At 44.8% G+C, this 22,697-nt stretch overlaps 1 protein-coding gene and 1 long non-coding RNA gene across 5 annotated transcripts in view; one reads left to right on the forward strand and one right to left on the reverse strand.

The window, feature by feature from the left end:
* Slc44a1 (solute carrier family 44 member 1) overlaps nucleotides 1-22,697 on the reverse strand; it is a 167,879-nt gene that overhangs the window by 108,416 nt on the left and 36,766 nt on the right. For all 4 annotated transcript variants that reach the window (XM_040738298.1, XM_040738309.1, XM_040738294.1 and 1 more), the window contains exons 2-3: nucleotides 14,247-14,336; nucleotides 5,902-6,044 (exon numbers count right to left, since the gene is read on the reverse strand). In XM_040738298.1, coding sequence (XP_040594232.1) covers nucleotides 5,902-6,044; nucleotides 14,247-14,336 — 233 coding nt within the window. The remainder of the gene's footprint in view (nucleotides 1-5,901; nucleotides 6,045-14,246; nucleotides 14,337-22,697) is intronic.
* On the forward strand, nucleotides 6,214-8,130 carry LOC121136863. Its single transcript, XR_005874035.1, has 3 exons — nucleotides 6,214-6,791; nucleotides 7,393-7,531; nucleotides 7,773-8,130. It is a non-coding gene; the product is annotated as an uncharacterized LOC121136863 (long non-coding RNA).

Raw genomic sequence — 22,697 nt, forward strand, 5'->3', positions numbered from 1 at the left:
GAGCCTCCGCATCTATCTGTTTAACAAAACACAGAACACAGACCAAAAAAAAAAAAAAAAAAAGAGGAAAAATGCACCTGTACTGTCATGTTAGAAGTATTTTTCTTAATATCCTTAAACAACATAGTGTAACAGCTCCATACTCAGTATTAGGTATTATAAACAATTTAGAGATGGTTAAGTATACAGAGGACAGACTTCCATAGGTTATAAACCAATACTCTGCCATTTATAAGAGAAATGTTAAGTCACAACTGATTTTGGTATTTGCAAGTTGTGTATTTACTGGATCAATTCCATGGGGATTTAGAGGAGTATTTTTACACGCCTCCATCAAGTCACTCAACATTTCTTAGATGCCTGGTTGTAAATAATAAAGGGACACAATGATCTCGAGGTCTCTTCTAGCACAGATGTGGCGAGATGTTAGCTTACAGTGAGAATAAGCACAATTAAGAGAAGGTAGATTCACTGCATTCTGGCTGCTTTCACTCCATTTCCTAGGAGATCATGCAGAAACTTCAAAGAAGACACCAAATAAGATGATCCCCATGGACTACTCACACACAGACACTAGCCTCTTCCTCAGACCTCTAATTCTGTGCACCCTATAAACACAGATAATCTCAAATCTGAGAGGCATTTTAAGACATGAGACTGTGACTTTAAACAGCTTCTTCAGAGGGACAGCTGAAAGATGAAGAAAATCAGATTTATGGGCAAACACATCTTCGGAACCTATAAAGGAAATCAATAAGACCTATAAGACACACTGGGGAAATTCTTCGCATGACAAAGAAAGTTGGCACGAGGCAAGATCACGGGCAGGAAGGAGGGCAAGATTCTCATGACAGACTACCTCAGTCAGAGCAACTAAAAACTTGCCCTCCCTGCCCTACACTGCGTCCTTGTCATACTCTCTCCTGTGGGCACCCAGGAAGTGAGGACATTTGTTGTGGAAACACCAGGACCTCCCCACTACCTCAAGCCTCCTCTCAGAGGTCAATAAAGTGAGCCCCCTTGTCTCAGCACATTTCCCTGAACTAATTCAGGCATCTGCACACAAAGCTGGTGCATTTCTGCTCTGCCCACACTAACAAACACAACAAGGGGTGCCCTCACACCAGCACTCCTGTTTCCAGATGTTACTGTTCCCAGCACTCATCCCTCCAACATGCAATGACACTGACCTCTTGGCCAACACCAGCCTAAGCAACAGAGCAGCCTGTGAGACTAATAAACCCTTTCCTTTATGATAATAACCATAGTAATACCTTTCCTATACATTCTAAGGATGCTCATACATTGTAGATCCAAAAATTATGGGCCAAAATCGAATGTCAGGAGAGAATGATTTTTGGAGCTGCCAATCAGCTTTTACCACCCACTCCTACAATCAAAAGTCTGGCTCTGAGCCCAACCCATGATATGTGGCTTCATCACCATAGCTCAGCGACAAGGTGAGTCACTCTCCCTTCACAAGTGTTTGGCAGGTTGTTGTTAGATAAATGATCTCACATATTTTAGAACTCTCTGACTCTGTAACAAATGAGCTTATCTGAGTGGGCCCAGACTTAGACCCTGATTTTGCTTCTATGCAGGAGAGTCTTACGTTTCTCCAGCAGTCAACTCAGAAATCAATTTAATTCTATCTAAAGTTCAGGCTTTCCTGTGCTGCATAAACACTGAGGGACAGTTGCCTGTGCAACATTGTTACTCCAACAAATACATTATCACACGCAAAGTGTTACTGGAAAGGAGAAAAAAATACACTACAATTTAGAAGGGTCAATAAACAAGATTTTTCTTTTCTAGTAAGAACATTCTCATAGCCATCGTGGCATCTTAAACATGTGGTTAAAATGACACAGAACTGATCCCTTCTCCCATCTCTCTCCCGACTTTCCACCTGTGATAAATACAATTAAATAAATTATAAATCATGAGGATCAAGGAACAGTAGTACTCAGATCTGAGAATTACAAAACAAACAAACAAAAAACACACACAAAAAATGTTGCTTTTGGGAAGACAGAGTATGGCAGTTCCAGATAGAGTTCCAGAGACCTCCCTCATCCCTGACTCATGTTCTTATACAATTCTTTCTTCTTGAGTTTGAGTGAGACCTGAAATTTGTGCCTCACCAGCAAAAGTATGGCAAAGATGACATACATCTCTTTCACAATCACAGCAGATACAGGTGTAATTTCCTGTATTTGGCTAGCAGACTTTCTTCTACAATATTACTTCCATGACTATACTACAGAAAGGTATAACTTCCATTGTTCTAGGAGATTCTCTAGATGCTTTTCTGTTATGACTAGTCTCCTGAACCAACAGACACTGACATGACAAATGTGTCTTGCTTTAGGCCACTAAGTTTACAATAATATTGTTACTAAGCAACCAATAATTAACAGACGCATGAGAAACACAATGTAATTAGGAAGCAAACTGAAGGCAACAGAATAACGAGTTATGAGACAGGGAAGTTCAGGCAATCACAGTAAAGGGACACTTACTACTTACTAGGGACAGGGTTATTTTGAAACACTTCATAAAAAAGGTCAGTTGTGGGACCTGGGATAAGTGTTTCAAAGATTCAGATAAGCAGACAGGCAGAAGAAACTGAACAAAAGTGGAATCAATCAAATGCCACAGACAGTATCACACCACATTGAGGAGCAGTGGGAGGGGACTGGGTGGGTGAAATGGGTCCAGATCTCAAAAGCCGGCAAGGGCAGGGGCTGAGTGGGCTCATCTTTGACACTGTAGACCACAGCAGGAGAGCAAAGGCTCTTGAGGAGGAAAATGGCAAAATAAAAGCCCTGTTTTCAAGAACTTAATCCTATCACAGCATAAAGGATGGAGCTGATTACAGATAAGAAGGCCAAGAATAGATATGCTAAGTGCAACAGTCTTCAGGAGAGGCCAACAAGCAGGGGGAGGGGCTTCGCTCACACTAATAGCCAAAGGATACAAATTAAAGCTATAAAGCACTATTCTGTCATTTATCAAATTAGTAAAGAAGAAAAACTAGTAATACTAACAAAGATAAAGCAATCTTAGACACTGTTGGTGGGAATGTAGAAGCAACAGTCTTTATGGAAAGCCATTCAGCAATATGCATTAATAATCTTAAAATATTCAGACTCTCAAACTCAGTAATTCACTCCTTAGAGTGAATTCATTCACTCATGCAGCAAGCATTGAATGGATTGCCTACTTCATTCCTAACACTGGGCTGGGATCTAAGGATTCAGTGCTGGAAAAGGAAGAGCAGGCCTTGCTGCCTTCGCCACATTTAGGAGAGGCACCCTTTAACAAATTACCAAAAACAAACAAACAAACAAACAAACAAAAACACGTGTAATTATTTAGATTACAGGCCACAAGAAGAGTGTGCTTTCAAGTGGTTATTTAAAATTGTGATGAGGCATTTTTCGTTCGGTAGGCAGAATGTCAGCCTCACAGTTTAACTTGTGAAGCCAACGACAACTTCTCTGGAAGTGACCTTTCTGCTGAGAGAGAGGAGGAGAAGGATTGGCTGCATGGAAAATGGGGAGGAAAAAAATCTGTAACAGAAGAGACGATACTCAGGAAAGGATTTTAGAGGATTTGTTGTTGCATTGGACAGATATGATGGAGGCTGGGAGGAAGCAGTCGTGGTGTCCGTGTACACGGCGGGTGTGAGGGTACCAGTAACGACGGAAGGACCGAGATGACGACAGATGTCGGCAGTCGATACAGGTGGCAGGAAGAGAGTGGACTATTACAAAGAATGCTGCCTGCTTGTCACAAGTTCAAATACATAGACTTACCTGAAAATAGAGTTCCAAGATTCTAGCAGCCGTGAAAGCCGTTACCATTTACAGACAGAGATATTTGGCTGGACCACACGGAAAAGGTGCAGAGGAGATGAAGCAGGGATTAAAAACGCGTTGAGTGGGCACATCTTCAAACCCCAGCATGGGGAGGGGAGGAGAGGGCTGGTGGTCTCTGTGATTTCAAGGCCAGCCTGGTCTACATAGAGAGTTTCAGGCCAGCCAGGGCTATGTGAGCCCCCGTCTCAGAAAAAAAAAAAAAAAAGAGGGCACAAAAAGCATGCTAAATATATGTAGATGACTCAAGAAGAAACTACTTGGAAAACCATTTTCCCTGCAGTCAAACATGAATGGCTTTTGACGACAGGCAAATACTCAGAGAAAAGTGACTCTTCTCAGAATAACATACGATTTCTATTGACAGAGGCTAAAGTATAAATAAAAAAGGGAGAAGGATTGGAACCTGCCCCACGCCCACACTCCCCAAGCCTGGTGAACACCACAGGGCTGGTGGTGGAGAGTGGCACCCGCATGTCTTAGAGTAGGAACATGGCCAGAGTCACTGGCATTCATGAGGGAGCCATGAGGACAGTGGACTTAAGTAAGAGACCCTCTGCTTTCAATGTCCCCAGTTTATAGCATCATATACTTTGTCCATTTTAACAGCACTGGGGATTTTAAGGACATCTTATGACCCGGGTGCCATCTTAGATACAAAACAAATTCATGCTTTTCAACTTCTACATGTCCAAGATTATTTCAAAATAAAAAGTCAACAAAAAAGATAAAGGTACGCTCAGTATAAAAACTGACCCAAGGCCTGAAATGTGTACTAATTTCATAAGGCAATTATAAAAAAAGCGCAAATGAAGCCGGTTTTCGCAACTGCTAAGACTCAGTTCCCACTCCTCTGAAGGGATGCAGGATGCAGGACGCAGCTGGACTTCAGGAAAGATGCTCTGGAGCCTCTGCGATCCACCAACCAGCCACTTGGCCTCACTGGAGCCTGTCTAAGCGTTTGTTACTCTGGCTTCACAGAGTAGTAGTTGCTAGTCAACTGTGAGATGGTATAAATATGTTCACTGTTTTTACTTAATATTTTGTTTATTTGACTTAAGTGATCTCTTCCTCATTAGAGGGAGGACTTCTCTCAGAAAAGATAACTATCCAAAGTTCTTCAAGACTGTGAAATCATCAAGTTGACCTTATACAGAGGGGGCAGGATTAAGCCAATTGATCCACATAATAATAATGAGTTACAAATTGTCTTCATGGAAGATGCTTGCTACAATCTCAATGTGTTTTGATCTGAGCGTTTCTATAAAGTATAATAGACTAATTAGCCTTGTTATCTTGCAATTAATTTTATTAATTCTGAAGACCTGGTTCATAACATAATGAAGTTTGATGGTATATATATATTCACAGCCTGAAAAAAAAAAAAAAAACACCACACAGCAATCATAGAATGTGCTTACTGGATGAAATGTATTTTCCTTGTTGACATTAGAAATGAAACAATAGCTGTTGAAGAAAAAGGACAATTAAAGTCAGGAGTTTCAGGAAATCCTAAAGATGCATAGTGAGAACCCAAAGCAAATTTTACAGTCTGTCAAAGAAGACGTAGCTTTTATGGAACCGGAAAGCCTTATGTACTTATAAATGATGCATCACAAAATGTTACTTTATAATTTTAAGGCTTTAATATCCATTATGATCCGCCTGTCTCCTTAATAAGGAAAACATTACCTTATTCTCTGGCTTTAGGGATAGAACATTATCTAAAGGCTAACAGGGAGACAGTACAACAGGGACACTTTCAAATTGAGGATTTCTTTATCCACTAAAACTTCAAAGTGGCCCATTAGCAAGGCATTTAATTTTGTTTCCTGGAGAATGTATTTGTTAAATGGTAGCAGAAGTGATTAAATACTCGTGAAAACAACAACAAAGAAACCTCTCACAGAAAGGTTACAAAACATCCCATAGATATCGCCCCTGAGGTAGGAAGAAAGTCAAGCCTTCCTTTGCTTCCCTCCACGCTTTCAGGCCATTCATCAGGCAAGGGTCTACTCACTTCCGGTTGGTGTGGTCCAGGCCACTGTTGGGTATTGCTTCCAGCTTTGCATTTCTCTGCCCACAGATATTTCCATAGCTGTCATACCCGGACACTAGTCTGGCTGCTGCACCTGTTGCTACTGAAAAGCCACAAATAAATCCCTAGGAGAGAAACAGAGAAAAAAAAACACACACACAAATAAACCATTTCAATAGCAACAGTCACCACTTGATATGATAATGAGTTTCTTTTGTCTGCTGAAGGGAACAAAGAGCTATATTTTCTTACAGAAAACACTATTACACTGTCTTCCCCGGTCTGCATAGGAACAGCATGAAGAAGTCCGCAGGGGAATTACCATTTGCTACTGGAACAAAGCAAACCCCAACCTTCCACATCTTAGCATCGCCTTTGCATTTTGTGACATTCACGGCAGGGCCTCCACAGTGAGCAGCACCTGCCCTGAGCCAGGCTGCACACAGGGTGCTTATCAAATATTCTCTTTCTCCTGAGGAGGAAACTGAGGCCTGGGGAGGTCAAGTAAGTTCCCCAAGGCCACAGACACTAGTAAAGATCAGAATGTAGAGTCAGAGCCAGCTGTCGTCAAATCCCGAGTTTTTCTCGGTCATAATGGAGCTCTGTTAAACGAACAGCAATGGACACAAAGGGGGTTAAAATCCAGACTACGTGAGCTCTGAATCACCACTTCATACAACCTTCCTGTGGCACAGCTGCACAAGAGCCAAGACTTACACCATGACGCTCCCTCTTGACACTGGACAGTGGAGGGAGGCAGTGGCTGTGTAAACTGCAAAGGCCCTGGAATACGCTGCCTCCTGGTCCCAAAAGCAAACGGGGGACACTGGGGCCCGCACCCCACCACAGCACAATAGGCGTAAGAACAGCAGGTAAGAACAGTGATGGCTGACGCCCTGCTGTACTCTGGGGGGCACGGTGAGGGCACAACGGGAGGGGGATGTGGCCTGGTCATTGGGAGGACTCGTTCTGCTATCTTTAGTCAGGCTGTGGAGGTAGAGACAGTCACCAGCCATTCTTATCTCAACGACTCTGCTGGATCCCAGGCTGCAGAGGTCCATACTCTAGTCTCAAGCAATTCCTCAGAGAAAAGCATTCTCTGTTTACACACACTTACCTAAAGGTCCCCAAAATCTAAAAACTCTCTAGATAGCTCTTCTGCCTCTCACTGTTCAGATAATGAGAGATGAGAGCATGGCTCTATTCAGTCGAAACTTCTAACAGCACACTCCAAGCGCACTGAACAGAAACCATGCCCGGTTTTCTAGTCTCTGACTCTGATCAACTTTCTACCTCAATTTACTCACCTGACAAATGGACACAGAATGTATTCAGTTCCTCAAGCTGGGTAAGGATTAAATGGCATGACAGTGAGAGCTTGATAATGAGTTTATGTGTGGATATTAGAAACTAGGGCATGCACGAGAGGAAGATTGTGAGCTTTGGGATTACATAAATGTGTATTATCAATAGGACACTGATGGCTCCATTTTCTGCTCGGATGACTTTGGTCAAACTTCCTCGCTCCTCCGAGCCTCAGTTTACCCATCTCCTAACTGGGATTAAAATCACTTTACCAAAGGCTGCCGGAAGCTACTGGAGACAACACATTGTAAGTGCACGTCTTGGTAACTGCTAGCACCTTACTCCCTCAAACCAACAGCTGAGCGGCCAGCAGCTGCTCACCTTCACTCCCCTGTTGCCCGGCTCCCTCTCCCCTCCTCCAACACGGAAGAGTGCTAAGTCGCCCACTGGACTTAACCAATCCTAAGACACGAAAGAACTACCCTTGTATACACATACACATGCTCAAATGACTGCAACCTCTTAATCCTTTGCTTCAATCCCAATAGGAAACCATGTGCTGAGCAAAACCCAGAAGAAAGGGTAAATACGGAGGCTACAATGGAGAACTTTTCTACCATTAGGATCCACACGGTCTCCCCGAAACAGTCGTGTTAAAAGCTTTGGACGTGACTGGGTGCTGATGGATCTGGGACAAGTGAGCCTGGCGTGCTTCAGGTCACACAACGCCTTTGCGGGAACTGGGGACCACGGCTGATGCCTCATAAGCTCTTTCACTGTCAGGGCGTGGAGCGAGTGACTTTGCTCTACTCCATGTTCCTGCCACAAAGGCTCCAACCGCAGGCCCCAAAGCAGCAGGACTGACCAATCATGGACTCTAAAGTTAAAATAAACCTTTACACTCTATAAAGGGACTGTCTCAAGTACTTGTTATAGCAACAGAAGGGTACCAAGACAGATCAGGGAGGAACAAGGGGAATAACTGAGCTTAGTAGCTGGACTCGCCCCTGCGTCGACTACCTGGGTGCCGCTGACCTAATTACCAGCCTACACCCTGCTCTCTTCATCTCTAACGCCGAGCGAGCGCTGTCTATCCCTCAGCATAATGATGAGATCCAAACGAGACAGCACAGACCCAACCCCGGGCTAAGTGTCTGCCACCCGGCAGGTGATCAATACACAGGAGCCCTAGCAGCAAATCTGAACGGTGAAGCCAGCCTGCAGAGCCTGGCATCGGCACCAAGAAGTGACAAAGCCCCCTGTGTTCCCTACGTCGGAACAAACAAAATTGTGTGGGGTGTGGGGCAATGAGAAATAATGCTGGTGATTTTTGCTATTAGGCAAAATGCTTTGGGATCACAGTTAAACTTCTTCACTAGTCCGGAGCAGCAAGATGGTTAGTTTGAAGGCTGTGTTCTTCTTTCTCTATTTCTAGGAGTCTTGTTGTTGTTGTTTTCTAGGAACGTTGTTACAGATTCCTTTCAATGTTTCTGATTTCCCTGGTGGTTTTCTAACAGTATGTTTGTTCCACAGGATGGGTTAGCTAGCTCCTCCTTTCACCGTACGCCGCCTCACATTCCTTGGAGACGTGGCAGGGCATAAATTACAAGTGTTACATACACATGCCAAAACGGGACACTGCCATGCTTTCACGTAGGCCACTCAAAGTTCTTAGAAGCTTCCAGAAGCACCAGAGCAGAGAGCATGAGAAGCTGCGTGGGTGGAGTTGGGTGGATAGCCAGTTACGAAGGGGTAAGAGACCAAGACTGTTATCCTAGGGACTTCCCCCTTGGTACAAGTCCTGGTGATGCAGAACAAGGCCACATGTAATTAAAATTCCAATCTCTTTAAAGAGAAAAACACTAAACTCCAAATGCAGGTGACAATATAATTTCAGAAAAGGAAAAACAAACCACAGTGCATGACACTAAAACAGGGTGGGAGAGACTTTCCAAGAGTACACTCAATGCCTCAACGGCTCTCCACAAAGAGGGCAAAGGCGCCTGGCAGAAGGAAATCACGCCACAGAAGTGAGCGTTTAGGCCAAGGAAAGCCTTGGTCGATGCGGAACAAGACACAAGCACTATTACTCATTATTACTAAGTAAGGGAACTAAAGGGAAAATATTAAAAGGGCGACTGAGCTGCTGAATGTTTTTGGGGATCCCTACTTAGTGAAAAGGAGCAGGCGCAGACAGACCACCCCCAAAACCAGGAGACGAAAAGCAGAAAAAGGTACAGAGCTGGGGGGGGGGTCACTGACAAGACCTGGCTACCAAATACCCATCACCGAAACCAGAGGGACGACTTGTAAATGAGACACTATGCTGCTCCCCCCAGTTATAAGGGGTGGGGGTGGGGACGCTAACGTTACTTAAGTAAGAATTTTGGCTCAGTCTCGGGCACCATCCGGCTGCGCTTTTCTGTCATGTGAGTGTGTGTGAGTTTTCACACCTAAATTTTAACTAGGCAACTGTGCAGAGCAGATGGTTCTCACTAGGTGTGGGGGAGGGGGCTCAGCAGGAACCCGAGGTGAGTGGGAGGAGGGCATGGATATGCCAAAAAATGCGGCAAAAACAGCAAGCAAGCAGGGGAAACGAGCGAGCGAGCCAGAGACCGAGCGGCTGCGTCTAGGCCGTTCATGACAACACACTGGTACAATCAACGCCCTGGTCAGTCTCCCCAGTAACACGTCTAAAGCAGCGGGGCAGTATTGGGGGCGGTATTGGCTCTGTTGCTCCTCTTCTGAGAACCCTAGACTTGGAAGGGATGCTTGGGATCTAGCAGGGAAATCAGAGAAGAAGGCCTCGCACAAGGGCACACTTCTGCAGACAAGGCTTTTGTCGGTGCACCAAATCTGCGGCTTCCTTAAAAGTTTAATAGGATGTACTGCTATAAAAGGAAGGAAAAAAATGTTTGACAAATCTAGGAATCTTCTACTCAATAAGCCTGGGGGGGGGGCGTGTGTGTGTGTGTGTGTGTGTGTGTGTGTGTGTGTGTGTGTAAAAGACAAAGCTTTGCATAAAAGAGCTAGATTATTCTTAAAGGAAAAAAACAAAAACAATGGGGCATTAGGGAGCAAAATCCAAATCCGAGACTCAGTTTCACAGACAATTAGAGACAGAAAGAAAGAAAAGAAAAGAAAAACAAACAGCAACAAAACCAGACATGGAATCCAGAGAACGGATCCTGGCTTTGGCACTAATAAGCCTTAGAACGGAACTCTCTGGCCTGGGTCCTTGTTAGTGTAAAGACTGAACTAAAAATAATCTCCAAACTCTCTCACATCCCAAACCCTACAGAGAAGCAGGGAGAGAGAACAGCAACTACCACGAAACAAACAAACCTCCAAACGGCAGGGAGAATATAATTTATTTAAATACAGTGATGGGGGCAAAGGAGATTTAAAAACAAATGTAGCCTTTAATCCCAGCACTTGGGAGACAGAGGCAGGCAGATCTCTGTAAGTTCCAGATCAGCCTGGTCTACAAAGCGAGTTCCAGGACAGCCAAGGATACACAGAGAAACTCTGTCTTGAAAAAACAAACCCAAACAAACCAAAAACAAAACTCAAATGTGCTTAACTTTGAAACTGCTAAGGTGGTATTGGGCATGGTAGCACAGGCCTGGAGTCTCAGGTCTCAGCACTCAGGAAGCTGAGGCAGGAGGATTGAAAGATCATGGTCAGCCTAAACTGGAAGTGAGGAGCACAAATATACATGGGAGCCAAACACTCATACAAACAAAGTAAAATAATAAATATTATAAAGCTAATGAACAACATGGCTGAAGAGTTTGCTGTTGTTTTTTGTGTTTTGTTTTGTGTTGTGTTGGTGGTTTTGTTGTTGTTGTTGTTGTTGTTTGTTTTTGTTGGTTTTGAGACAAGGTTTCTCTGCAGCTTTGGAGCCTGTCCTGGCTGGCCTCAAACACAGAGATCTGCCTGTCTCTGCCTCCCAAGTGCTGGGGTTAAAGAGTTTTTAAAGAATAAAACTGAATCCAGATTGCATGTTCCTAATCTGAAAACCCAAAGTCTAAAATGCCTCAAGATTTGGAGCTTTCTGAGGACCGGCATGAGCCACGAGCGGAAAATTCAATGTATGACCTCTTGTGATTAACTGTAGCCAAAAACTATATAAAATCACCTGCAGGGTATGGATATAAGGCACATGTGAAACATGAAGAGATTCTGTTCAGGCTTGGGTTCCATCCCCAAAATACTTCATCTCAGCATATATACGCACCAATATTCCTATTTTAAATGTTTATACTTGTGTGTGTGTGTGTGTGTGTGTGTGTGTGTGTGTGTGTGTGTACACGCGCACGGAGGTCACAGGACAGCTCGAGAGAATCGGTTCTCTCCTTCCACCATGCTGAGTCCCACAGTTCAAACTCAGACGTCAGGCTGGGCAGGAGGCCACTGAGCCACCTCAACTGCCATGCAAAATAGGTTTCTTAGATTTTGAAATGGGTAACACTTCGAACCCTGAGCATTTGGGATGCAGTTTACTACAGAATGAGATATTTAAAGGGAGTGAATGGAAAGCCATATAAAACAAAAACCTAGAAGCCAAAAGCAAAACGATGGACCTCGGCTATGCGTGCAAGACCAGCAGCAGAAGTTCTAGATTACTTCCATCTCCTCATGGCAAGATCTGACATCAGCTCAGTTCCATCGGAAAGCAAGCTATTTAAAGGCTCGCCCCAAAGCAAAGAACGCTGTGCCTGTATTTAAAAGCACACACAGTGGGTCTTAATTACAAGTGCGATGAAATCGACATTATATTAATTACCACCGCATTAAAACATTTCAGTAAACAACTCTTTACGATCAAGGCCCTCCCAAATCAGTCCATTAACATTAATGATTGCACTTTCCGGGGCTAGTTGAGCACAGAAAATCAAAAGCACCTTGGGTGGCATGGCACATGCTTCCACAAGCATAATTTTGAAGGTCGGTTGCTGTTTGTCATGGGGTTACAATGGGTGTGGAAAAGCTGTGGACTGACTTTATTAGGAAGTCTTTCCACGCTCTTCACAGACATTCACTCATGCTCAACTTCTGATGCCTTTCCACTAAGCTAAGCAAACTCCTGAACAGTATCTCAGAAGGCCTGAGTGAAGAAATTAGTATTTCGACTTTTCCCATGTGTCCTAAATTTGTACTTTTATCTTTAAAACAAATACCCCTTATTTTCCTAAGTGTATAATATCTCACTCAAACGTGCTGTTTTCTTTTCCTCTGCTGAGGGCCAGAACCGTAACTACAGCTGTGGCTACTGTGCCCTGTGGGTCTCAGATAATGCCTGTGGTGTGCAGGGAGACAAGGAATCCTGAAGGCTTTTATTACAGACAGACTAAAGGCAGCACTTCCCAAAAGAACCTCTAGAGAAAGCGTGGGAAGATGGAGCAAAAAAAATTAAAAAGTAAAAAAAACACAGATCCTGAAACCAGGGCTGCTCGGGCCAGCGGGGCTGAGAGACGGAGAACGGAGCTGCTGTGCAGAGTTCCCTTGATGAAGAGGGAAAGGTACTAGAAAACGCTGGCCCAGTGCAGAACTAGGCCAGCAACTCTTCCAGCAGTGTGGCCTGAGGGTCGTCCTCTTCCTCGTCAGGTTTGATGTTTAAGCTATACACTGAGGGTGACGGGCCAGATGAGGGTTCCTAAGGCCTCCCAGGTTCCCACCACCAGTTAGTGCTAAAGCAGCTGTCTATTCTTCTGGAGCTGAGCACGCCAGCTCTATGAATCCCTACATCCAGAACTCTGGCCAGCAGAGTGGGTGTGCACACACCCAGCACCTTGCACCAAGACTCTGCTCCTCGTGCTCTCCACCGACATCTTGATCTCCACTGGAGAGTTGGCATGCATTGCAGCGGATGGCAGGCTGGGGCCCAGGGCTGAGGGAAAAGCACTGGGGAGCATCTTCCCCTGCAGGAAGAACTCAAACTGTGAGGACTCCAAGCGTGGTGGATACTGGATACCTAAACACTTTCTCTCCAGAAATGCCGAGTCTCTGGGGAGAGAAGGAGCGGGCCCAAAGATAACCCTGAGGCCTGTGTGACTGGAGGAGTCGGCACTCAGGGTTCTCAACTAACCTTTCAAGATCAGATATCGGAGAAACTTGTGTGGTGAAATAGTCTTGTACACTGTGGGGATGTGTCACTCGGATTGGTTTAATAAAAGCTGAAGGGGGGGGGCCTGGAGAGATGTCTCAGTGGTTAAGAGCATGGGCTGCTCTTCCAGAGGTCCTGAGTTCAATTCTCAGCAACCACATGGTGGTTTACAATCATCCGCAATAAGACCTGGTGCCCTCCTCTGGCATTCAGGCAGACATGCAGGCAGAATACTGTATACATAACAAATAAATAAATCTTTAAAAAGAAAGTTGAATGGCTAATAGCTAGGCAGGGTTTTCAGGGCAGAGAGGACGCTGGGAAGAAGAAGAAGAAGGGCGGAGACTTGGAAAGCCCCAGGCAGACAGACAGGAGGCAGCATGGGCGATACAGAGTAAAGGTAATAAAGCTTCAGACAAAGATCAGATCGATAAGAGTGGGTTAATTTAAGTTGCGAGACCTAGTCAGCGACAGCCTAAGCTAACAGCCGAGCTCTCATAACTAATAATACGTCTCCACACCACGATGTGGGAGCTGGCAGGAGGCACAGGAAAAATCCGCCTACGAACTTGCATCGAATGAGCTGGCTTTCTCACGTGACTGGGTCGAAAGGGCTAAGACTCCCAAAGGCTCCTTCATTTTTATCTCCGTCCTCAAGCCACAAAACAAAACATAAAAACAAAAGAAAGCAAAACAGCAAGGGAGAACCCAACACTACTGAACTGTATTGAAGGGGGAAAGGATCCCCCTTGATGGCATCTTAGACCCTCCCGTTATCCCAGCTGTAACCGGTAGGGAAGATGGAAGTAAGATCCACACACACAGATAAGATGGAAGGCCCCACTCCCTCCCAACTCCCGCCGCCCGTCCCCTGGCTTCCAGAGCTGAAGCTGGTTGGCCCGAGTGTCCTTACCATCCCAACGCAGAAGAGGATGAAGAGAAGTAGCCATGGTATGTCTGTGCAGCTACGGTCCTCCAAGGGCTTCCATTCTCGCTTGGAGCTCTAATTCAAAACACAAAGTAAGAGATCATGGTAAGAGCCGATTTTACGTAAAACTAAAAAGGTATAAACACACTGTTTTTACCCACATCCTTTTTTTTTTTTTTTTGCTGGACAATATTTATAGAACCTTTGGAATGAAACTCGCAGACCTGTCGTGTCTTTGTAAAGCGGCCCCTGGCTTCCGTGGCCAGCACTGCAGTGGCTCTGGCCCCCTTTCTCTCCCGGGCCTCTGTGGTGCCCCACTGAGACATACAGCACGCTCAGCTGCTATTCTTTTCTATTCCTCTTTTGAGACAGCGTCTAATGTAGCCCAGATTGGTCTTGAACTCCTGATGTAGCCAAGGATGACCTTGGATGCCTGGTCCTCCTGCTTCTACCTCTTGAGTATTGGAATCAGAGGTGCAAGCCACCGCGCCTGACTTACGTGATGCTAGGGATCAAACCCAAGGCATTGTGTATACCTGGGCAAGCGCCAACCAAGGCACTGGACATACTGGACAAGCATCTACCAACAGAGCTGCATTCCCAACCCTGAACTGTTACTCCTAAAGCCTATATCTGCAGCAGACTGTGACCAGGCCAGTCCCATTTTCCATCATGAGAGATGATGCCTAAACCTTTATTACATGTTCTCAATAAAGGCTTCCTAAATGAACAACAAGCTCTTCCACTTGCCTGAGGGAAGATTTATCTAAGTTAATACAATTCAAGAAGGAAATACTCATTTTTTTTTCTAGACAGACCTGAGCATCTCCTAACCCACCATGCTTGGATTATCAGTGTGTTCCTAGGAAATCAATTTGCAAGGCACTGACTGGATTTCTAATTCAGTTATGGTTTTTTTTAGTGCAACAGTCTTGGGTTCTTTAGGTCAGCTCACACACCCTTTTCAATCACTCTTCTGAAATCTCTGACTCTCACATCCTGCCCTGAAAATGGTGCAGGGAAGGGAAAGAGACGGCAGCCTCAAAAGCGCCGGGAGACCTCAGCCCCACACAAGGAACTACAGGCAACTGTGAAAGCTGAGAGGGAGAAACGGCCTTCCCCACGGAACAGCACAGCCACTGGTCACCTGGCGTCAAAGAGTCTTCCCTGAAGACACACACAAGCAACATCATGTGGCCTAGGAAGGTTATACTTAGGAATATATGTATGGACACATGTATGTGTGGTAACAAAGAAAAAAAAGGCCTTGGACTTGAAGGAGGATAGGAAGGGGATATGGGAGGGCTTAGAGGGAGAAAAGGGAAATGGTGTGATAACATTATAACCTCAAAAATAAAGAAGGCAAGGAAAGTGTCCTGCGAGAGAAAGGCTGAGGCCTCCAGTGGTTCCGTTTGAGCAACCCAGAAGCCTCTGGAAGACTTGTCAGTCAGGAAGGGACCCGAGCAGAAGGCAATGGAGATAAGAGAGTCCTCAAGTATAATTAGTACTTAGAGTGTAACCAGGCTTAGTTCTCATTATAATCGAGGGTTTTAGACAATGTATATCCCTGGATGAAAGATACAGATTCTTCACTCAAAATATAAACACATACTCTCATTAAGAACCCAGACATCTATCCCTGGCATACAAATGGACTTTGGGTGCCCAGCCCACAATGAGAGATGCTCTCTCACCCTGGACTCTTAGGGGAGGGTCTAAGCCCTGCCCTGGGTGAAACGACAGACTATGGACACCCCCCCATGGAGGGCCTCACCCTCCCTGGGGAAATGAGGGGGTACTGGGGGATTGGTGGGAGGGAAAGGGAGGAGGGGAGGGAAAGGGAGAGGGACCTGGGATTGACATGTGAAGCAACCTTGCTTCTAATTTAAATTAAAATTTTTAAAAAATTTTAAAAAAGAAGAGTAGAGTATATGTACAGTATGTGAGAGGTTTTGGAGGGAGGAAAGGGAAAGGGGAAGTGATGTAATTATATTATAATATCAAAAAGTAAAATGCTGTATGATACACTGTAAAAAAAAAAAAAAAACAAAGAAGAAGAACCCAGACATCAAGGTTAAGAAACTCAACATTCAAATAGCTGCCTATGAGGGCTTGAGTTCAATCCAGGCACCTACACAATAGCTCACAACCATCAGTAATTCCAGTTCCAGGAGTCAACTTCTGACTTCCATGGGCACATGGTACATATACACACAAAATAAATAAATCTTAAAAAAAATGACTGCCACTGGGCGGTGGTGGCACATGCCTTTAATTCCAGCACTTGGGAGGCAGAGGCAGGTGGATTTCTGTGAGTTAGAGACCAACCTGGTCTACAAGAGCGAGTTCCAGGACAGCCTCCAAAGCCACAGAGAAACCCTGTCTCGAAAAATAAAACAAACAAACAAAAAGACTGCCTATGGATGGGGACATGGATCGGTTGGTAGGTGCCTGTGTGCAAACGTGAAAAGGCCAGGAGTCCCGGTGTGTGCCCGTAACCCTCGCACTGGGCAGACTGAGGCAGGAGGATCTGCGGAACTTGCTGTCAGCAAGTCTTGCTGGATTGGTGGACTCCAGATTCAATGGGAGACCATATCTCAAAAAAGAAAAAAGATGGAGGGCCCAGGGGACAGCCACTTGTCCCCAAGTGTGGTGAACTGAACTCAACCCCTAGGACCTACGCGGGAGAAGATTAGTGACTCCCTCGAGTTGTTCTCTGGCCTCTCCCTGCGTAACTGTGGCCCATGCACTCCCCTACACACATGCACAGTGGCATGAATAACAGGTATTTACAATTATATACAATGATGTCAAGAGTGGCTGAGGAAGACATCAGATGTTGACCTCTGGCGCTCACACGCACATGCATGTGTATGTACTTGTACCCATGTACACACACACACAAATGCCGCACACATTCTAACCCACAGACAACAAATAAACAAACAGCTGCCTATCAACGCAGAAGCCAGAGAACTTGAGCTAAGGCTGTTTCTTTCTCACTCCTAAAAGCGCTAAAGACAAATGCCCCATTATGCCTTACACTGTCCAATTGTTACGATGAAAACAACACCCCTCGCTTGTTCCCAGACACCCACACAAGAAAATAAGACTAGTTAGTCATGCAAAAAAACCAAAAAGCAAAAACCCCTCACCCCAAGACTGACTAGCACTGGAACCCAGGAATGAGTAGGCAGTTTCCTCCAGAGAAGAGCAGCACTGGGGCGTTAACAGATGAGCACCCCTCTCCCTGGCTCTGTGATTAGTTAGCAGACGTCACATATACTGCTTTGTCTCCCTGGGTGGCAGGAAATGAGAGAGAGTGGATCTCCCGGGTTTCTTCCAACTCTCCGAATCTATGACCAGGACTGTACTTTCTTGGAATGACAGGAAAAACAACTACAAAAGAAACAACATCATTCCCTGTGTTATTCAAATGCCTGTATTGTGGTCTGTACTTTGGAAGACAGCTGCCCATGATGTGAAGAATGTTTCTTTGTATTAAATAATTTCAGTCTCAAGTAATGCCCACTGTGGTAAAATTACTCATGGACACGGAATTTGAAGACATCTGAAATCCATTATTATATTTACTCTGTGGTTAATTTATAAAGTGATAGCTCTACTAGAAAACACTATTATTTGTTTGTCTTAAATCTGAATGCATAGGAGGGACAGGAGCCTCACTCTGGAGTAGTTCCTTTATCTGCAATCATTTTCAGACCAACACTGAGTTGGCTAATGCTTAAACTTCCTTCTATAACATAAAGCCAGAGGGATATCACTTTGACAAGACAAACATGAAGACCCAATGCTACAACAGCTCACATTGTTGTGAGCCACTGCTATGTCAAACGCATAGAGAATCTCTGTTGAGAACAGGAGTAAGGACGGGAGTCACAGAGACAAAAGTGGTGAGAGATCCCGGGGAGAGTGGAAAATTAAAGTGCAGGGTAACAGAGGAGACCTCTACAAGAGGACACCAGGCTTCCCAGTGCCGTTGTCACTCAGAAGCACTGGGCTCTTGGTCATTTTTATTACACATCAATATTCATTCTTTAGTTTAACTCCCTCCTGTTAAAAATCTCTCTTTACAGTGTGACCTTTTCCACAAAAGGTGTAAAAAATACTAAACTCTCTTTTCCCTTTAGTTATATTAAAATATTGATCTGATGGTAGTATATTTCATTCTGGCTGCCATTTTTCATGCAGTCAATGAGACTGATTTCTACTAGCCAGGAATTCTTATACCTAAAGCTTTACAAACACACTGTCTCCACTCTTCCATGCAGCTCACTGACGTTGGCATCACCCTTGCTCCAAAGATGAACAAACGCGGGATCTGAAATTAAACAGGCAGCCCGGGGGTTCGGAGTGAATTTAAATCCAAGTCCATGACTCCAAAGTCAACTCCAGTAAGACTGCTGAACCGTATTAGCAGTCAGTACGCTGCATTAGCAATTCTTCATATGTCAAACACTCAGAAACCAGGCTGATGGTGTAACATCCTCTAAGTGCAGAGAGACGGGGTGAGACACGTTATGAGCCATGCAATTCCTTAAGTAAGCCAAGAAGTCCAGCAGTTGAAATTTTTTAATGATTCTTTTTTTAACAGACGTAGCCGACTGACAACTGGATTTAATGCTGTTTCTTCCAATTAACATCCCATATAAACCCAGCAAAGGGAGAATGTGCTGCAGGAGCACTTTTAAAATGTGATTTGTATTCTTTCCCCAGATTCTGCGATTAACAGACTGTCAGTAAGCGTTAGGTCTTTCTCCTCTCACAAAACCTTACCTTCTAGGAACTAATAGAACCCAGTGACCGTGTAGCGCCACCCCCAGGAAGAGACAGGGCCTGGGAGGAAGAGGAAAGGTCTTAGTGAAGGTGCCCACTTCATCCATGAGTCCTCTACAGTTCTCCAAACTTCCTGGCGGGATTGTACGGTCTCCGCCTTTCCATTTGTTAGAAAAGGAAACCAAGGCTCAGGGGAACGCTCCGCTGAAACAGGAGTTCTCAAACTCCAGCAGAGTGATAAACACACAAAGAAATAATCCCGGAAATGCTGGACATTTAAGAAATCGAAAACAGGCACAGTCAGGCTTGTCAGGATTTAAATATAGTCACGAAAGCGATCAGCAACCTCAAGGTACCCAATATAAATAAAACAGAGTTTAAGCTTAGAAACCAGAATACTCTTCAAAGTGGAGGACAAAAAAGGCACGATTTGACAAACACACAAGAGGGACCAAAGAGGAAGATGTGATGGAAATAGTTGAAGACATAACAACTGAGAAGTTTCCAGAAAAAATAAGACAACCAAATAAGACAACAAAATAAAAACAACCAAAGATCTAAGGAATCAGAAGTTCATCCTAAACAAAACAAACACAGCATGTATGTGTGGACATACATGTCTGCACACGCACACATGTAAACCTGACTACAGGCACTCAAAAAAAAAAAAGACTTCTTGAAATGAGTAAAATAAAAGGAAGATTTGAAATTCCCCATAACAAAATGTTTCTGATTGTTTAAAGAGGTTGAATACGCATGTATAAAAGTACCTATACTGCCAGGCGGTGGTGACGCACATCTTTAATTCCAATACTCGGGAGGCAGAGGCAGGTGGGTCTCTGTGAGTTCGAGGACAGCCTGGTCTACAGAGCGAATTTCAGGACAGCCAGGGCTACACAGAGAAACCCTGCCTGCATAAAACAAACAAACAAAAAACCTGTATCTATGTTCTATGTCAGACCACAGGTGTCATTCATCATATTAGTCATGCTCTCATATCCTTATTGGCAGGCAAGGACAAGACTTGGCATTTTTACATTCCTATACTTTATATTGCACGGTATCAAACTTTGCAGCTTCTGCAATACCTCTTGCAATCATCAACGTTATTAACATCTGCGTGACTGACCCTACATTCACCCAGTCCCTAACAGCTGAACCAATAGCTTCCTAAGGAACCCAATGTGCTCTTTAAAGGGTAGAAATCTTCTTAGGAAATCAACTCGTACAAAGTTCTAACTCAACTTTCAATATTATTTCATAGAGAACTGTATTTAGTAAGCATATTTGTAGCTAACACCAACCTACAGAGCTTTTGGCAATGGCTGTGCTGTAACTGGTTAGCTCGAGTCAGAGGTGCCTGGAGAGCAACAGCTGCAACGGGAGGGGGGGCGGGGGGGGGCGCCCGCACAGCCAAGGGAGGGGGCTGGTGGATAAGAGTCTACTCCATTGAAGTACGAAGACATAAAAAGATCAGACTGGCAAAAGCAACAGACTGGATTCAAGATTAAAAGAGCCAGCTAGGTCTCAAATAAGGAGGAAGAAAAAGGGTAAACCCCTCCAAGTCGAAGAGGCCAGATAATAGCTGAAGGCAATGAGTGAATGTGCCTGCCCCCTTTTTGTATTGAGCCTCCTAGGTGCAAACTTCAATTAAGACAGATGTGACATTCCCACAAAGATCCCCTCAGCAATATAACAGCATCCTGTCAGGCTCTGAATCTTCCCTCTACAGGCCATGCTTCCATAAGCAAGGCTGCAAAAATGACAGAAAATAAAGGTCAGTTAAACTGGTGGTGTTTGACTGTGTGTGACAACGTGCCCGGCATCTCGATGGTTCTTCAGACAAGCCCTGAGCACCACACAAAGCGCTTGTGATCGGGAGAGGCAGGTGAGACAGCTCCTGCCCGGATACAAACCAAGTGCCGTGACACTTTACACAGGGCCTGCATGGGGGCCACCCACTAGAGGGACGGAAGGGACACAGACCGGAGCCGCAGGGAAGGGGATTTCTGAGGTCTGCTGGAGATCACCTTGTAAACACCTGTAGCTTACACCCTGATGCAAACCCTGAAATGACCCTCCACTGTCTACACCAGAGTGTGTCGTGTGCACATGGCAAACTCTTGGGAGCAGCGACAGAGAACCACCCACTGCCAAGTGTGAGTTTTATTTCCACTCAGACAGGTTTAGTAGAAAACAAACAGAAACACTAGGTTGGCCCTTCTCAGGTTTCTTTATATGCTTACAGATCTCGTCTTCATTTAGCAAGAGACACTGGAAAGGAGGGAACACAGCTTCCCTTGTTTCTGCAACCCTTAGCAAAGGGCTGTATTTGCCGCGCTCCTTGAACAGTATTTTCATGTACGTGTCATTGGTAAGATACCTACTAGCCCCAAGTCAAGAACTGGCTGGCCACATATAGCAAGGATGGCTACAAACTGGAACTAAGCCAGAGAGCTATTTTCTTCAGCTGGGAAGGCAACCAGCCCAGAGATGAGAAGAGGTGTGCTAGCAGAGATTAAGCCTGCAGACAAATACAAGACAAACCAGCCCTGATCTCAACCCCACCTGATCAGAACTATATTACCCACAATCCCGTGTTTTCATTTGCTGGGAGGTGTCCAAACATCCATCACCGATAACGAAGTACCAAAACTTTGGAGTTGAGCAGAATCTGAGTTATCCATGTGGTAGTCATCAACTTGGTCAGCAATAAGGAGCACAAAGCTGACAGGCTAGCATTGCACAGAACCTCAAGCCGGTACGTAATAGCACACATGTCATAGGTCCTGTCTGCGCCTGTACCTTTACAGCACAGATCCGTAGTTGCTGTCTTTCCTGGATTATGACGAAAAGCCAATAATGCCTGTAAAGGGCAAAGCCAGCTTTGGTACGGCCTTTCACCCAGGACCGATTCCCCTAAGTGTTCTGGGCTAGCGTTGAGTAATTTGCAACTCTTCTCCTCTCTGAAATGCCACCATGAGCATCAGCCCCTATTTCCTGGTTTAAATAGGAAACCATTTAAGCCATTTCCAAGATGGCCTGATAGTTCCACAGCTCTGCTCTGGTTCCCACTGTCCCAACTACCCACTGGCACATCCCCAAAACAGACGGAAAGCACCCGTCTCTAAGGTCACTGCTGCACGGGAACTTTGTGTGACTCAGTACCTATGATAGGCATCACACAGTCATACAAAATACTAGTCCACCAGTGAGGGCTTAGTTTGGTTCTTGTCAGTATGCTCCACACAAAAGCCTCCAGCACTAAAGACAGAATTGTGTACTCAGATTCCCCCAAGCTCCCTCCAAGGACGCACTGCTTCATTAAATCCCCAAGATGCTTTCATTTGCACAGGGTAGTAACAAAAGTATCAAAGAACTGATGTGTATCGTTTTGCCAGTTTTCAACAGAGTGAGCAGGCATGATGAAGTTGGGAGGCAATAAAACACGGAGGCTTTCAGCCTTGTGTTCACTGCACCTGCAAATAAAATCTTATAATAGGATTTTTCAAAGACGTAGCTTGTCCTCTGGGAAAGCTCGGTCAAGGACCTGGAGTGCATAACTACCTACATTTACCGTAAGTAAATCTGTTTCATTTGCTAAGCCTGGTGACGGCAATTTATATTGTGAAGGTGAAA

This window comes from Mesocricetus auratus, unplaced genomic scaffold (assembly GCF_017639785.1).
Source record: "Mesocricetus auratus isolate SY011 unplaced genomic scaffold, BCM_Maur_2.0 Super-Scaffold_6730, whole genome shotgun sequence".
NCBI lineage: Eukaryota > Metazoa > Chordata > Mammalia > Rodentia > Cricetidae > Mesocricetus > Mesocricetus auratus.